Source organism: Mus pahari, chromosome 10, assembly GCF_900095145.1.
Source record: "Mus pahari chromosome 10, PAHARI_EIJ_v1.1, whole genome shotgun sequence".
Classification (NCBI taxonomy): domain Eukaryota; kingdom Metazoa; phylum Chordata; class Mammalia; order Rodentia; family Muridae; genus Mus; species Mus pahari.
Genome location: NC_034599.1, coordinates 37,201,283 through 37,219,630, shown reverse-complemented (window position 1 = coordinate 37,219,630; position 18,348 = coordinate 37,201,283). Strand labels below are relative to the sequence as shown.

Here is an 18,348-nt window from a genome sequence, read left to right as displayed (position 1 = left end):
ATCTATCTATCTATCTATCTATCTATCTATCTATCCATCCATCCATCTAATCTATCATCTATCTATCTATCTATCTATCTATCTATCTATCTATCTATCTATCATCTATCTGTCTGTCTGTCTGTCTGTCTGTCTATCTATCTATCTATCTATCTATCTATCTATCTATCTATCTATCGTCTATCAGGTTTGTTTGTTTTGTTACAGGGTCTCACTCTCTAGCATACTCCATACCTTCTTTGGCTGTCTCGTGGCTGTCTCACGGCTGGCCTTGAACTTACAGCAGTCCTCCAGCCCCAGCCTCTCTTGTGCCGGATCGCTGAGCCGGAGACACTATGTCTGCCTGACATGAATTCTTTTAATTTTCAATTTCCACTGTTTCTGTTGATGATGATGTTGTTTTGGTTAGATGATTTGAAGAAATGAAAACAACGTTTACAAGCTGAGAAGCCTGTGTAAGAACCCCAGATCCAGGATGGGGGCAGGAAGCCACCTCCAAGGGTTTTGTTTGTTTGCTTGTTTTTGGTTTTTTTTCTGCGACAGGGTCTCACTATGCAGCCCTGGTTAGTCTGCAGCTTTCTATGCAGACCAGGCTGGCCTTGGACAGGCCATTTCTGCGCCTTTAAAAAGAGACACGGGCTCAAGAAACATGGTCTGTCTCTTGATTTCAGTGTGGTGTCTGGCGCTTGGTGAGTGGTAGAGAGAGAGGCATGAAGAAGCAGCAGAAATACCTCTCAGGGCCATGCTGAAACAGGTCCTAGGATGTGGGAGCCATGCAGGTTATTGGCCCAGTCAGCTGGATCTCCTGATTTTTCAGCACAAGGCCATATAGGTCATTGTCTTTGTTCAGTGGTACTGGGGATGGAATCCGGGGCCTAGCACATGCCAGGCAACCTCTTCCTCTGAGCTTTCAACCCCCGCCCAGAAGTCTTTTTTATGACAAACTGCTAAGTCTTACCAGTTGTCAGATGAAGTATATCACCTAGGCCAAGTAAAAATGTAGGGTCAGAGTTGGTCTTTGGCTCTCAAGTCTACCGTCCAGGCTTCTCCTTGTGGGCAAAGCAATTGCTCTGCCTTGGGGTGGGTGTCTACCTTCTTCACAAGGGTGACCTTGTGCCTAGAACGTGCTGTAGCCCTTCCATTGTACACCTTCTGACCAGAGCTTCCTATACTCTTTCTTTAAAGGTGCTTTTGTGATTCCTGTGTGCGTTTGGTGTCTTGAGAGCTCCCCGTCTGTGTGTCTGCTGTCTGGGTCAGGTGTATTCAGAGTTAGTGTCCGGATGTTATCTAGAGAAGTTGATTAGGGTGGCCACAGTCAGGGAGGCTTGCAGAAAGGCTGCCAATCAGCTGCAGACTGCCTAGAGAGCATTCTGAGCCATGGAGTGTGGGATAATGCCGATAATGGCTAGTCTGGGTGTTTTGCTCTTGACAAGGCTGGACTTGTTTCGGGCAACAACTTAGACCAATTTATAAATAAATATGTTCAAGATCTGCAAGCAGTAGCTGTGGTCACACGTGGGTGGCTGTGTATGAATGCCTGCTGACTGGGGATGTTCTGTAGTTACCTGTGTACACATTTAGTCTATAGTACCTCTTAATAGGAGTCTCTTTTAGGTACCAAAGCCAGCTCTATGCTATTCTATGTTGAGAAACCTTCAGGGTATTTTATGCATGAAAAATAATCTCTTTTCTATAAACTATTTGTCTTTGTTTATCTATTTTAGCTAAACATATTTAAGCATTTTTTAATATTTTTGTTGGACATGCAAAGGGGCTTCGGGCACAAATGAATTCACAATGGGTCATTCAACATGCCAGTGGGGAAGTGGGGTGGAGCATCATGAAAATGGAGGTCCTATCATGGATTTGTCTTAGAATCACCAGAAAGACCCATTTTTTTTCTGTGCCAAGCACTGAAAGGTCACATCTCAGACCGTCTCAGTCTTGAGTGAACCAGGAGTGTTGACCACCCACGTATTACTAGCCTGTCCTACTCAGCTCTCACTTTGTGGGAATGTTTATGTGTTTTGAAGAACTTATTGAAGTCATTATTCTACAGTGACATATGAGAGAAGATTAAATGGAAAGGAAACTTAATGTCCAGAGTTAATAAGCAGAGATGGCAGAATGTTCCTCTGTCTGCGTACAAACTGCATTAAAGAGTTGGCTGTCCCAAAGCTGAGAGATGTTCAGATGTGAAGAGTTAGTGCAAAAATAAACTGTGACTCAGAGGCCGAGTCGGTGGCACTGGCAAGGGAACATCCAAATGTTCCTTAGAGAGGACTGGAAGCATGGGTCAGAAAGGCCCCATCTGAAGGGACAGAGCTTGTGTGCAGGTAAGGCCTGCCTGAAGGGCCGAGAATGGCTGAGGTCAGGAGTACTCCGTGTGTAAACAAGGCTGAGCCTGGACACTGGGATGGATCCCAGATGGCTTACTCATAAGCAAAAGCCAAAACAAACCAAACCACCTGTTGTCAGTAATCATTAGCTGAGGATGGCCCCCTGCAAAGGTGATCCGTTCCTGCAATGACCAGAAGAACTACAGCATAGGATGCGCTTCAGTCGACCTCCGCCCAGTTCTTTATCTTTACTGATGGTGATGTCTTTCGGAAAGTACTCGTGTGCTGCCATAATAGGTGACAATGCTAGCACTCAGGGGGCCGAGGCAGGGGAATTGTGAGTTTAAGCTTAACCTGGGCTACAGAGTGAGTTCCTGTCCAAAAAACAAATGCAATATCTCCCATTCCCAATAACAAATAATCAACCAGCAGGCACAAGGGAGGGAGTACTCAGGTGCAATGTAATTGATCAAAATGCTACCTAGGGACAGAATCCACCAGAGGGTCAGAATCAAAACGAGATGCTATGAATAGTCAGACTCATTCTTCTTGTCTGTGGACCAGTGTGATATTATGATTGGTTTCTTCCTGGACTAACTGGGTGGCAGAACTCCCATCCTTGGTAATGGAACATAGAGCATCTGAAATCAGAATGCTTGGGCTGGAATCCTGGCTCTGCCATTTATAATCTGACTTTGAGCCAAGCAATTTACATGATCCTCGTCTTACTTTTTGTTGTTGTTGTTACTATGACAAAATACTTGAGACAGTCTGCTTATAAGGAGAAGAATTTATTTTGACTGACAGCTTTAGAGGTTCTAGTTCATGATCATTGATCCCTGTGTATTCAGTTCCCTGGTTGGGATGCTGTGTGTACAGCCTAGTGCTACAGCTCAGTGGTACGTAAAACAATTGCTTGGGGTGTATAAGGTTGTGGGGTTGATTTTCAGTACTGCAAAAACAAACAGCTCCCCTACTCCCTGTAGGCTACTCTGTGGGGGCATTTTCTTGTTTAATAGATGATGTGAGAGAGCCCAGAACACTGTGGGCAGAGCCACCGTGGGCTAGGGATCTGGGTTGTATGAAAGGCATGCAGAGGTAGGCATGGGGAGCAAGCCAGTAAGCAGTATCCCTCCATGGCCTCTGCATCAGCTCCTGCCTCCAGGCTCTTGCTTTGAATTCCCTCTTTGGCTTGTCTGGATGGTGAGCTGTAACCTCTAGGCCAACCAGGCCCATTCTTCCCTAAGGGGCTACTCGTGGCCAATGTTTGTTTTTATCACAGCAACAGAAAGCAAACTCGAATGGGAATCAAATAGGGGTCTGTAGGTCGTCCCCATGAGTGTTTGCTGGGAGCTGATTAGAAATGCAGAGTTTTTTTCATTTTTAAAATTTATGGCAATTTGATTTTCATTTCTCTTGCTTCTTTTTTTTTTTTTTTTTTCTGTGAGGATTCCTCTCACACTGTAGTCCAGGCTGGCCCCGGACTTACTATGTAGCTCAGGTTAGCCTTGAACTCCTCCTTTCTTCTCTCCTTCCCCTTTCTAGTTCTGGGATTATAGGTGTGAGCTGCCATGCCAGGTCTAGACTTCACTCAGAAACTGTCTTGCCCAGTGTCTTGCGTGGGCATTTGTTGTGCTAAGACTGTAGTAGTGCTATAAAGGGCTTGGGACAGTGCCAGGGGAGGGGATGCCTTCTGACATTTCAGTCTCCCCTCCCCCCTCCATTATCATTCTATAATTTTGAACTTCATGGAACATCATTCACTTCAAAGGATCATCTTTATGGGTAAGGAAATAATCTGCTTGGGACCTTGGGGCAGTTTAGTAACCTTCCGGTGTTAGTCGGTTTTTTTTTTTTCTTTAAGGAACAGTGTCATATTGAGGTCAGAGAGGGACGAATCAGTGGAGAACCCTGAATCTGAGAGAAAACTAGCTGTATAGGCAGCAGACAGCAAGCTCCGGGTGCCTGCTCAGGTTCACCTGGTGATGACAGCAGGCAGTGCAACATAGCATCATGCCGTCCTGAGCACAAGACAGTCCCAGATAGAATTTGCCCTTGGGGGTGCAGTACAGAAACTGAAAAGCCACCATCTCACTTAGCACTACCCCCCCCCCCCCCCCGAGGTCTTATGTGCCATCAGTGTGGAGGGATAACTGTACCTCAGCCCTGAGAAGGCTCTGTATCTGCCTGAGAGAAGGTAAGAAGTTACAAGGACAGGCTAAAAATAGCTTGTTTGAATTGTTCCACCCGGACAAGGCGGGGCAGGTTGATGAGTGGCCCGGGGTTGGCTTCAGGACTAGGGTGGGTTCTTGTCAACTTCCTCTTAACCTCTATTAAGTGTAAGACTCAGGAGACAGTCTTTTTGCAGTGTCCTGAGTTTTCCTGAGCAGTCAGTTTGCAGGTGTCCTGAGGCAGCTGTTTTATACCTCCATATGCCCCGTGGCAGCACTGTTGTTGAGAATCTCAGGAAGTCTATGTGTTCTGCCTGGCCACGTCTCTTCTCCTTTCTAGCTAGATTTTCTAACATTAGTTTGGAGAAGGGGACCATCTCCACGAGGGTGACATGCAGAGAGAAAAGACAAGCAAGCAGCCTCGGAACCTCAGGAGACTGGCAAAGCCGTGCCAGTTACTGCCAGTGTGACCCTGGGCTAGTCCTTTGCAGCTGTGGGGCTTAGATTTTATTATCTCAGAAGGAAACGGTAACAGCAGATCCTCTGTGTGTCTGTGAGTTCTACCTCCGTGATTCTGCCACTCATGAGCTGAAGATGTGAGGGCAGAAGGTTGTATCCATTCTGAACACAGAGTCCTTCCTCTCCCTTGTCATTGTTAAAACAATGCAGTAGGAACAATAAGTATCCATTCACGTATTATGAGATATATATTATCTGAATTACGGTAAGCTGTTCAGCGATGGTTTCAAGCATGTGGGAGAATCTGTGTAGGTTCTATGCTATTTTGTGTCAGAGACTCATGTGGCACCGGATTTTAGTATCCATGGGGACTCTGGAACCAATCTACTGCAGATACTGAGAGCCATCTTCTCCATGACTCACCAATTAATTCAGTTCATTCTCTTTGTTCATTGATTCTGCACATTCATTTACTCATTCTTTGGTTTATAGTCACATTTGTTCATTACATAAGTCTTTGTTGACTAAGCCGTGTACACCAGCTACCCCGAAGCTACACAGAGGCAGAGGCCAAATGTGTGGGAGGGAATATTACACACTAAAATACCCTGCTTTGATGTAAACACAGGACCCCATTTGTGCCTCTCATAGTGGATTATCACCTCACAGGATATTGGAGAGTGAAGGGGTCTTGACTAGTTTCCTATTTAAGAAGCCATTAGTTTGCACGGTATAGGTTTCCAACCTTTCTGGGATGCCCATGTTCATCCTTGGCAAGCAGAATGCAAGAAGGTTCCACCGGGTCTCTTGCTGATAACTCAGGTTATCTGTGAGCTGTCGACCTGCTAGCTGGCCCTGTGCCAGCACCATACTGTGAGCACCCATGTAGAGGCAGAGACTCCCTGCCTCCTTTCACCTTGCCACATATTAAATGGTAATGACCCCTTGTTCCCTGTGTCCAGCCTCCCGTCCTTAAATGCACGTTCATGGCTTCATTAACAAGCAAGCATTCACGTGTTTACAGGCCCATCCTTGTCTGATGACCCTGTCTTTTGTGTCTCTGTGTCTGGCACCCAGCACTGGACTTGGCTCCTGTTAAACCCTCAAGGCTCATTTGTAGTTGAATCAAATGGGTGGGGATATGACACTATAGTTTCTGGCTTGAGTCCAGCCAGTCTCTCCTTGGAAATCGCCTGCTGTTTTCCTTTCATGCCTCCCTCAATTACCTTTCCCATAAGTAATTGAAAAAAAAAATAACACTGTGATATTCATCTGTCAGCTTTGTTTTTCGGCCCTTCATTATATTAGTATTTTATATCTCACAGACATAAAGTCTAGGTTACAAATACCCCATAGCTTCCATTTCGCTCTTCATTGACCTGAGATCAGAGTGGTTTTGAGATCAATAGCTCGAAGAAAGGCAGTCCGGGTCAGGATCCCTCTCTCCTGGATCTTTTATTTATTTTTTATTTATTTTTTATTTTTTATATGTTTTTCTTTTAGATTTACTTTTATTATTTATTTGTGTGTATGCCTATGTGCGTGCAGGTACTAGAGGAGGCCAGAAGAGGGCGTTAGATCCCTGGAGCCGGAGTTACAAGTGGTTGGATGTGAGCTCTCTGATGTGGGTGGGTGCTGGGAACGGAACTCCATTCCTTTGGAAGAGCAGCAAGTGCTCTCAGCCACTGTGCCATGTCTTCAGCCCCTGCCCCGTTGACTTCCTCAGCTGTTACCTGGGCAAGTCCCTGATCTCACAAACCCTATGGCATTCTCTGGGCCATGACTTTGCAGTTGCGCTCTCCAGGTAGGGTTGCTATGCCGCTGACCCAAGCTCATCCCTGTGATGGGATCAGCATTGTCTCTATGCAGTGTGTAGATGGTAGTTGTTCTGACGCTGTGTCTCTGTGGTTACTGTATAATTAGAAGCCAGGAGGCAGTGGAAAAGCAAGTCGTTGGCAGGGTCCAGGATCCTGCTGCTTCCGCTGCTATGGTGTGTATTCTAGACCACGCGCGTCTCCCCTCCAGCCCGCTGGCATCGTAACCTCTGTGCATGTTTTATCACTCAGCACCTCCTCCCTCTCCACTCACTGGAGGCCGTTGATGGATTTCTCTCTTCAGGAATGCCAACTTCCTGGCTGAAGGAGGAAGAATTCAATTGTTCTGATTACCTTTTGGGGAAATGTCAACAGACGCAAAAGCACATTTCCAGCTCTTTTCCTCTCAGAGTGCATTCTGTCTACATCTGGACTGGAACACGTCACCCGGCAACAGGAGGAGGATGTCCTATTGGCAGTGTTTGCCAACTGATCCTGGGACCTCTGTAGGAAGAGAACTGCGTGGTCCAGGAGCAGGGGTAGCTGTAGCGGCCTTATGCTTTCTATTGCCCAGCCCGCCCTAACTTTGAGGACAGTCACAGATGTCACCTGCTTCTCCTTTGTGGGTCATGTGATGCTCATCAGAAGTTCGTGATATCAGGGCCTCCCCCCGGGGGGGACCATGCTCTTTCAGGATCAGGAGTCGGAAGCGAGCATGTGGACTTCCAGTTAGAGACTGCTCTGTTCTGCACTGCACTGACTCCCGTTCTTTCTCCCCTTTGGTGTGTTCCAGGTGTATGTGTCTTACGACTATGGAAAATCATTCAGTAAGATCTCAGAGAAGCTGAACTTTGGCGTGGGCAACAACAGCGACGCTGTGATCTCCCAGTTCTACCACAGCCCTGCCGACAACAAGAGGGTAAGGAGGCTCTGGATTCGGAGCAGTGCATTCTGGGATGATGGCTGCACTGAAGGGGACTGGGCCACGGAGCCCTTTGCTGTCTGTGCAGCACGTATGGGTCACCAGCTACTGTTTTCAGTGTGCTCTTGGGAGTTGGTAACAGAATACAGTTCTCAAGGTGGATCTTTGCATAAACCCAGTGGGTACTTGGTCAGGCAGGATTTCTGGACAAACAAGGGCAGGTTCAACCACAGAAAGTCTGCCAACCAATAAATTGCCTGACTCACTGGTGGCTGGAGCCTTTCCTAGGTACACAGGGCTAATACAGGGCCTCCAAGAGTGGATGCTGAACTGTTGCTTTTGTTGGCTTTATCAACATATTTCTCTTTCTCTCTCTCTCTCTCTCTCTCTCTCTCTCTCTCTCTCTCTCTCTCTCTCTCTCTCTCTTTGTGTGTGTGTGTCTGTGTGTGTCTGTGTGTGTCTGTGTGTGTCTGTGTGTGTTTTCTTTCCCTCCTTAGAACTTATACGGATATAGAAAAGAACTCTAAGAAGCAGGTTTGGCTGTGCCCATACCTCATACCTTCCCCATTTAGCACACCCACTTACCTTCCGTCTTTGGTCAGTAGCCCCAGGCATGCACTGGGAGAAAGCATTGACCTTACCCCTGGGCCCCAGGCAGATGGAGCTGGCCTAGCGTGAAGGGAACCCGACAGCCTACTAGGCTTTCCTGCCCCTTGGTATCTCTTTGCTCTGGGAGTGATATGAGAGCCCATGTTTCTAGAGGTGGAGATTTCATGGCTTCTAGGAAATGTGTTCCAAGGTGGAAAACAGCCTCCGCAGTAAAAGCTTCCTGAGGCGAAGGGAGCTGCTGGGTGCTGCCTGTCCAGAAAGGACCCGCTGGGCCAAGGCCACAGAGTCCTTCCACAGCCTTGGTGTTGGTTTTTTAAGTTGCCTTGGGTCTTTTAGCAGAGGCTGCATTAAAAAGATTTAACAAGTCATGTGGTTGCCTGAACAAGCAGAACAGACCTTTTCAAGAGGGAGCTGGGTCTGGGAGGGTCCTTTGAGTTGCTGGATTTGTGAAGGTGTCCAGTCATTCTCCCCCTCCCAGTCCTCCCCCCTTCCCCACTTCCCCTTCCCACCTTCCTGGGGGCCTGGCCACCCCTGCTTTAGGAGGAAGTGCTTGAGATGTTTCCAGGCAGTGACTTGTTACCAGCGTTGTCCTTCCTGGTACCTGCTGGGTAAATAAACAGTCCTGCCTGGTGACCTCAGGGTAAACGGGCAGCTAGCTGTACACTTCCCAAGGGGAAAGCAAGGAGAAATCAGAGGATTTCTGGTCTGGTCTACACGTCACCTCCCGCCCCTACCTTATGATGAGCCAGACTGGTCTTGAGGGCCCTAGAGGTGGGTATGGCCACCTTATTACATGATTGTAAGAGGCGAGATGCTGTATCTACAATACTAAGGGGCTGGCTGCTTCTTCTGGATAGTTCTCGGGTTGTCACCAGGGGGTGCTTCCCTAATGAGGGTTGTCACCTCTAGATCTCCACCCCATCTCTCAGCTTAGGCTGAAGTCCTGGCCCTGAAGCCTCCTTCCCCACTCTGGACTCTCCCTTGCTTTAGTGCCAGCAGGCCCCCTCCAGCGTAGGTTCCAAATGTAGGCAAGGTGATCTTCCTGCCCGTTTCTGATTAGACCACAGCTGGTAGACCACAGCGCTGAAGACAGGAAGGACGCTTTGTGTTCCTGTGAACTTGGCTTAGAGCAGACAGAGGCCCTGAGCTTTGGGAGCATCTGGTCTGCAGAAGGCGTAGAGCACCTGGCATGATGGGCTAAGAGGAAAGCGGGGCTACCTGAATGGTCACAATAAAGAGACTTTGGCATTGCACAGGGAGGTGGGGGACAGTGTGTTTATAGCTCAGGTGCGTGGTGTGCCCCTTAGGTTTCTCATGGTGAGCTGGCCGTGCATGCTCATGGGGACTGAGAAAACAAAGCAACTGCCTTCCTGGAGAACAAAATGACAGTTAGAGGTGAGGCCTAGAGTTGAGGATGGATGGAGGGAGGGAGGGAAGAAAGGACAGGAAGGCAGGCAGACGTTTCTGTTAGCAGGTCTACTTCCCCAGACAAAGCCGTCACCCACCCCAGATATCTCCGGAAGGAAGTGATGACATTTACTGTACTGGTGGAGCTTCTTTTACCTTTGTTCCCTGCAAGGCAGATATACTGCCCCTACCAGACTTGAACCACTTCCTGAGAAACGCCACACAGGGCTGGGTGCCATGGTGTTAAGAGTACACTGCTGGGCCCGGGCTATGTAAGGATGCCCAGTGGGTCTGTCAGTGTCTCATGTGGCTGCCAGCAGCCGCTCTGGAAGGCCTGCCTGGACAGCAAGAAGCAACAACATGGAGGTGCTGTGGGTTGGGAGAGAGGATCGTTTGTGCCTTTGCCTTGTGATGGAAACACAAAGCATATATCCTGTGGCTGGCTAATTGGTCCTGCGTGCTGCTCCCTGATCTGATGTGTAGGTCTGGCCATCCGGAAGCCCCCACCCCTCTCCACCCCTCCCCAGCCTTGGAGGCACCCAAGGGCCATGGAGACATGGTTGGCTTTTACAGTCTAACTTTAGCAGGAACACAGATGAATCCGGGCAGACGTAGGGACGTAGGAAACAGTTTGTTTCTCTTTTCTCCCAGCTTGTCTCCTGTGTGCTCCCAACTCATCATCATAACCGGGTTCCTGTATCAAAGCTGGTGCATAAATCCTGTAACCTACTGTCTTCATTAGGGTTTCTATGGATACGATGAGACACCCTGACCAAAGCAACTTGGGGGAGAAAGGGTTTAATCTTAGTCACAGTTTCAAAGAACAGTTCACCATCAAAAACAAGAAGGGCCAGGAACTCATGTGGACCAGAAACCCAAAGGGAGGAGCTGATGATGCAGAGGCCCCGTAGAGATGCCGCTTCCTGGTCTCCCATGGCTTGCTCATCCAGCCTGCTTTCTTACAGAGCCCAGGACCACCATCCCAGAGATGGAACCGCCCACTGTGGTCTGGTCCCTCCTCCACCAATCACTAAATAAGAAACTGCCCTTCGGGCTTGCCTGTGGCCTCAACTGAGACTCCCTCCTCCCAGATGACTCTAGTGTGTGACAAGCTGACGTAGAACTATCCAGTACCCTCACTTTATCTCCGCAGAAGTACCTCTGGGAAGTCGAGAGATTGCAAACAGGCTGCTGAGGTTGGGGTAGGCAGGGGTGCTTCTGAGATCTCAATTTAGGAAGCGGCTGGTAGGTCAGGTCTGTTGGACAATCCGTATGGTTGGCCACCACGGACCCCACCAGCCAGGCGTTGAGAGACTTAAGACTCTTAAGTCCTCAGAAGACTTAAGGTAGAACATTCTGTTCTTTCCTACCATGTTTGTGCCGTGTGGCATAGCATGAAGGTATACGAGATGCTGTGGGTGGTGAGTGAAGCCCTGTTTCTAAGTGGAACCGGGGGATGATTTGAGGTGCTAAGGCCCTCTAGGGTGCTGTGGATTAGGAGTGGGGATTAGTGTAGACAGTAGTGGGAGCAGAGTTGGTAGGAGCCTACACGTAGGAGGAAGGCGTTGGTGAAGAGACTCCGGGAAGCTGGATTATGGCATCGGTGTAGGATGCTGTGTATTGCTACCCTGTCTGTCGTTTGGAAGTGGAAGGGGTTGACTTTCACCTCGAGGACTGTGGGGAACACCAAGAGAATCTCTGAGTCTGGGAGTGGTGGGCAGGAACCTTTTGGGAAGTGTGGCTCCTTCTCATACGTGTGGTGAATTAGAGTAGAAAGAGCAGAGAAAAAATCTGAAAAATGAAACACTAGTTCCCAATGATGGGATCGGAGGGAGGAACCGTGACACCTGGCTTTTTGTGTGGCTGCTGAGGATCCGAACTCGATTCCCCATGCTTGAACAACAAGTACTTCGTTGACTGAGTCACCTTCCCGTTCCCAGTCCCGAGAAGCCACCTCTTCAATGGCACCATCACTTAACATTGCCTCTCCAAGGGCCGAGCTTCTGATCTGTAAACCTGTATAGGACCAACCACCATCGGAACTGTAGCAAGCATTCGGCATCTAGCGTTCAGGGCAGGGCTGAGGCTGTGTGGAAGAACACTGCGTTGGTAAAGGACATAAGACTCTAAGCATCCAAGCAGGGAGGTAGGGATGAGGAATCTGCAAAGAATCAAAGTCCAAGGTTGTCATAGGAGGAGCACGGGGGCTGCAGAGGGGTGGAGCAGAAGGTATAGGGGGGGTGAGCTCTCAGGAGGAAACTGAGGAACATTTGAGGGGAAGAGGCGCATACATGAGTTAAATCCCATGGTGAAATGCTTCGAGATCAGGAAATGCTGCTTCTGGGCACTAAAGATTGATGGACTGTTCAAAACTGGGCCCTGCACCAGCTGGCTATGACTCTGCTCCTGCGTCATCTTGGGCATTTAGCTGCCACGAGAGCTTTGGTGTTCTCGTTATTAGAAGGGGGTGGGGGGTGTGACAGAATGACCCAAAACACTGAGTCACTGTGAATGAGGAACAGTCTAAACAAGGCACAGCCTGGGAAACTTCTAGTTCTCTGCCTATCGTGGAGCAAGTGTTCTTCACAAACAACCAAACCCACCAACCGACCAAAGAAACAGAAGCAAACAAAAATTAGCTTATCATAATCAGTATGGTATTTTACACTCACAAATTGATATTGTAGGAAGGCATGACACAGATTTCTGGAGCAATCCTTTCTGATTGAAAGCACTACTTCCTTCCCAAGGAGCCAGGATGGCTTGGGAGCAGGGAGGCAGGCTATTTTTAGGGAAGACATCCATGGCCAAATTATGATGCTCTTGCTAGGATCATAATTGTTTTTGTTGCATTGAGTTTGCTTAGAGTAGTTCTTGCTTTCAAAACGTTTACTACCTTTTTTTTCTCAGATTTAATGAGGCTGCTGCTGAGTGTGAGATTTACATTAGATGCTGGGGAGGAAGTGCAGGAGAGAGAATGCAGGAGGGATGGGCAAAGAAGAAGGAAGGAGGGACCTGGGGCAGGACAGCTTCTCCTGTGTAGGCTGCTGAGAGGGACCTGAAGCTGGACGCTCATGTGTCATGGAGGGAAATGTCCTTGGACTGATTCCCTTGCCTCAGCTGCCTTGTAGAATGTGAAGAACTGGTTGTGGGTGGTGCTGGCTCCCTTCTGCTCTGTCTCTGATTCATTGTCTGGTCCTTGGGGACCACTCTTGTTCTTCTGGGAGCACGGCTGTTCTTGCCACGCCCAGGTTCCTGTGTCATCTGAACTTCCCTGGCTTCTTTCCCAGTCTTTTCTTAGGCCTCTGAGTCTGTCATCAAACCTATATAATAGCACCTAACCCCCTACTTTGTACCCAAAGTCACATTCCCCCCCCCCCCCCGAGACCTGCAGTATTCTTTCCTTGTAGAATTATACCTTCTGTGCTGGTGAATTTTGGTCAACTTGACACAAACTAGAGTTGTTTGGTAAGAGGGAACCTCACCTGAGAATTTGCCTCTGTCAGACTAGCCTATAGTCAAGTCTATGGGGGCATTTTCTTGATTGTTAAGTTGATATGGAAGGAGCCCAGCCGATTATGAGTGCTGCTACACCTAGGCAGGTGGTCTTGGGTTGTCTAAGAAAGCAAACTGAACAAGCCATGGGGAGCAAGCCAGCTAGCAGCTTTCTTCCATGGTTCCTGCCTCTGCTCTTGCTTGAGTTTCTACCCCGCCTCTCCTCAGTGATAAGCTACGATTGGGCCATATAAGCCAAATAAATCTTTCCCTCCCTAAGTTGGTTTTGGTCATTTTTTTTTTTTTTTTTTTTTACCATGTCAAGCACACTAATTGCCACCCACTCTTCAGTGACCACCTCTTCTACGTTGTAACCTCTGATACCTGGGGGCAGGACAGGTTCTCACAGTGGTCCATCTGTGTCACCACTCACCCTCCGTCTGTGGCGAGCTGTGGGTATGTTCACCTCTCATGTAGGCTCTGCCACCTAGGAAAGGATTCTGGACCATGACGGCGGCACACCTAGCATATAGCCGATGACATCTGCAGTATTCACACGTTAAATTGTACAACCTTAGTCTGGTCTTCGTGAAGTCTGGAGGTGGCAGCTGCCGTCATTCAAGTAGAACTTGTTTAAAGTCACTGATGTATGAAGAAGTAAAACAAGGCCGTGGCCCCTGCTTCCCACAGCCAGTTTCAGCAGCGCAGTTGGTTCCTGGGGGCCATGCGTAAGACCCCCAGGTAAGACCCCTGGTGTAAGAGCAAGGAGGAGGAGCTTATCTTAGATGTAGAGATCTTAATGGTTTTTCTGGAAAGGCGTGACCTATGGTTGCTCAGAGGATGCATGGAGTGATGGCAGCCCCTAACTAGGTTCATCTAATCTGATGGGCAGGACATCTGTGTCCTGGCTGCCAGTAGCCACCTTCTGACTGTAACTGAGTGGCTTGCCAGTGAGCAAGAGGGGCCAAGTTGGCTAAGTCAATGGGAAGGAATAAAAAAACAAAACAAAACAAACCCAGAAAAGTTTGCCAGCCCCATGACCTGGTTAAACAGGCTTCCTTTGTAGTCCTACCTGGCCTGTCTCTGCAATCTTTTCTATATGGGTGTCACATGAGGGACAGAGGACAACCTCTGGTACTGGTCCGCAGGCACTGCCCACATTTTTTTTTTTTTTCTTAAAGATAGGTCCTAATATGTACAAGGTAGGAACCTTCCCCATATGTGATATCTTTCCCTGCCCATGCTCACTGAGCCTGGTTTGATGCATCCAGCCTCCTTCGGTTGCCAGCCAGGAGCTGTAGAGGAAGAAGATGAAGCCCTGTTAGTGCCATGCCCCCTGACCCAGGGTTACTTGCACATGGTTTGGGGACCCATCAGGTGACTCTGGTGTGCCAGACACTGCTCTGAGATGGCCTGTTCTGTCTTGCAGTACATCTTCGTAGATGCTTATGCTCAGTACCTCTGGATCACGTTTGACTTCTGCAGCACTATCCATGGCTTCTCCATTCCATTCCGGGCGGCTGATCTCCTCCTCCATAGCAAGGCCTCCAACCTCCTCTTGGGCTTTGACAGGTCGCACCCCAACAAGCAGGTAAGAACCTTCTGGAGCACAGACTGACGTATGTGTACGTGTGTGTGTGTGTGTGTGCACACATGCGCGTGTACACGCGTGTTTCCTTTGAAATCCTCTGTCTGCTTGGGTGGATTACATGCCCCTTTCATGACCTCACCTCCTCCCACCTCTTCGCTCAGGCTTAGCCTTCGTAGCTACTATTTCACTTACCACAGCTAAGGAAAAGTATACTCCTCTTGGCATTCTCTCTCTATGTCCCTGCCAGCACCCAGGGCCCAACACTTGGCAGGTCCTGTGACTTCAGCACTAGGCAGGCCTTCCTTGGTGTGTATGTGTCTTTGCAAGCCTGTGGGTAAGTTGAGGCCCAGACATTTGATTAGAGAGAGTCACATGAAAAATCTGGAGCCTGAGCTCTTTTGTGGCTTCTGGGCATATTCCTGCTTGACTTTTCTGTTCTGTGCTGCCTTGATTTGGGTTGACTTTTGGCAAACTGGGATTGGACCCAGGCCCTCATGCCTCTCTCTCATCTTTATCTTAGCCCCACCTTAAGCACACAGCACTTGCATTTGAAGTTATTATAAACGTTAATAGTATATGAAACGCTAATAATCTTCCTCTGTGTTTGTGCGTGCCCATGAGTTCTAAAGTGAATGATGTGTATTTCCCATTTTGAATCAAGTTTGAAGGAAACTAACAGGGGAGGGAGAGCCAGTGGGGGATTTCTGTCTCAAGGCTCCAACGTGTCTTGTTGCATAAACCTGTGAACTCTTCAGGTTCTGTATCTGTTCTGGCTGGGGAGGCTTGACTGCTTTTGCTCAGAAGAGCCTTGAAACCGTTCTTTCCCTCTGTGGTTGTTTAACCAAAACACGGATCTGTTTACCGTTGCAAGCCTTAGGGAGTAACCTAAGCTTAGGGGCAGGGTCCGTTTACCAGTAGAGGTGGACAATTGTTAGGTTTGGTCTCAGACTTCTTAATCTTTTCTGCCAGGGACCAGGAAAGCCTCTGGTGTCTATAGGCTGTGGGGATTTGATAAAGATGAGCTGGTCCAATACTCACCGGCTAAGTTCAGGCATTCAGTTGACCTCTGTGCTCTGGTCTCAGCTAGTGCCCTCTGCAGTCAACAGAAACAACCGAGGCATAGTTACTTATCTAATGCTAGGTATGAGACCCGGGGCTTCTTATATGGCAGATGAGGATTCTGCCACCACCAAGCCATTCCCATAGCTTACAGATTGTATTTCAATTCTCCTCTTAGTCTATGTTTCTTTTTTAGAACATTTTTATCATCTTAACTTTTTGTGCATTCAGTTGACGGATATGGGTTACATTTATTCGGCGCAATATCACTTCTACCAAGCTCCAGAATTCTGACTTGTAGATCTGAACCCCGGCTATGTTAAATCCATACTCCCTGCTGTGTCTCCCTCCCCCAGCCCCTGCTGGCCACCATTGTACTTTCACTCTCTGATCTTGGCTCCCCTGGAGCTCTCAGAAGTGAAGCCACCTGATTGTTTTTTTGTGTCTGGCTTACTTCACTTAGCACAGTGTTTTCAATGTTCCAGACTCCAGGGATGACTCCATCTGTACCCCGGTGGGTGGATACTTGCATTGTTTCCCCATTTTTTTGCTTTGTTTTTTTTTTTTTTTTTTTTGGCAGTGCTAGGGAAGGAACCCCGGGCCTTGCACATGGTAGGCAAGTCCCCTGTTCTGACACCTCCTCACTCAAGCAGTGAGACAACCCGCAAGTGGCAGGCAATTTGTCCTCATTTTTCCTCCCAGCGATTCTGGAAAACAGATCTGTCCTTCCTTCTGCTCCTGCTTGCTGCGCTGTGCCCAAGTGCCGGTCTTCACAGTGCCCCGTGGAGGGCTAGTTTTCAGTTGGTGCTGGGGGCTGATATCATACGGTGGGGATATGCATCTCTTCTCACGTCATGACTGCTTCTTGTCATTTTGGTCTCTGCAGCTATGGAAGTCAGATGATTTTGGCCAGACCTGGGTCATGATTCAGGAACACGTGAAGTCCTTCTCTTGGTAAGTTGTGCCACGAAGAAAAAAAAAAAAAAAAGAAAAGAAAAAAAAAACCCACAAAAACAAAAAGCCCTGGCTCCATCAACTTAGATTAGTTCATTGGCATGACTGGGACCAAAATATCTGATGGGAACAGGAGGATTGTTTTAGCTCCTGGTATCAGAGGGAGCTGCTGGTTTGTGATGCTGAGAAAGGATGGGGGACGGGGACGGTCAGCTCATGGCAGCGGGAGAGGCTGCATGAGACTGTTCACATCACAGCAGACCAGGAGACAGAGTGAGGAAGGGACTAGGGACAGGGATATGACCTTAAGTCCTGACCTGGTCACCTTCTGCTAGCCAGGCCCTACCTCCTATAGGTTTGACAACTTCCAACTGGGAACAGTGTTCAGAATAAGCCGACTTTAACTGTGCCAATGGACAGTGGATGGGCTCTTTGCTCTCCTGTGAAGGGTGGGGCACTTGAACCAAGCAATCTGCTGTTCTGACCTGAGAAGTAGAACTTGGAGCAAACTTACCAGGTGGGGGTGAGGAAGGGGGTGCTTTGCAGTTGGTTAGAAAACCCGGGCTACCCTTGAGACTCTTGCATGTCTTAGAGCCCCTACACTTCCACTTTCAGGGCATTATTATCACACAAGGGATTTTTTTCCATGGTATAAAAATCCAGACTTTGTTACATCTATTACACGGGTTGGTTTTGGTTTTGGTTTTGGTTTTTGCAATGCCAGCTAAACAAAAATCTTTGGATGCAGTCGTGGAGGAGAATGTAGTTTATGATGTCAGAAAAGGCATTTGGTACACATGTCACGCATTTTGGTGGACGCACGAAAGTAGCAGGCAGCCCTGGTTCCCCTGATCCAGGCTGTGCGTGGCGAGTGGGAAGCAGGAACTAGCATGCTGTAGATGGCCACAGAGAACAGGACTTCATGATGGGAGCTAGCTGGCCGGAAGCAGCTGTGTACTAATTGTGGGACTTGGGAGGGGAATACTGAATTTTATGTTTGGACAATGTGTTGTTTCATGTTTGTGAAGAGAAATTGTATAAGAATCTTCAGTATTGAGGGACAGCCATATGGCTCAGGAGGTAAAAGGTGCTTGCTCTCAAGCCTTTTGACCTGAGTTCAATTTCCAGAAACCACAGGTAGAAGAAGACTCACTCCTGTAAGCTGTTCTCTGAGCTCTGTACAGTGCTTTGCGCTGTGGTGAGCTCTGTACAGTGCTTTGCGCTGTGGTCTGCATACTCATGTATACACACACACACACACACACACACACACACAGAGAGAGAGAGAGAGAGAGAGAGAGAGAGAGAGAGAGAGAGAGAGAGAGAGAGAGAGAGAGAGAGAGAGAGAGAGAGAGAGAGAGAGAGAGAGAGAGAGAGAGAGAGCACAAAATTAAAGAATCTGCAATGTTTGAGGAAGGTATTTTGACTGAATTCTGAGCACACCAGGTAACCACTGAAGGTTTTGAAGAGAGTGAAGCAGACTGTCAAGGATTCCTGTGTCTAAGTACTGCCGCTTGTCACCTTGTAC

General features: G+C 48.3%; 1 protein-coding gene across 1 annotated transcript in view; it reads left to right on the top strand.

Annotated features, from left to right (window-relative positions):
• The window catches only part of Sorl1 (sortilin related receptor 1), a 154,415-nt gene that overhangs the window by 18,712 nt on the left and 117,355 nt on the right, over nt 1–18,348 (top strand). The window contains exons 3-5 of the mRNA XM_021206280.1: nt 7,577–7,702; nt 14,646–14,807; nt 16,753–16,820. Coding sequence (XP_021061939.1) covers nt 7,577–7,702; nt 14,646–14,807; nt 16,753–16,820 — 356 coding nt within the window. The remainder of the gene's footprint in view (nt 1–7,576; nt 7,703–14,645; nt 14,808–16,752; nt 16,821–18,348) is intronic.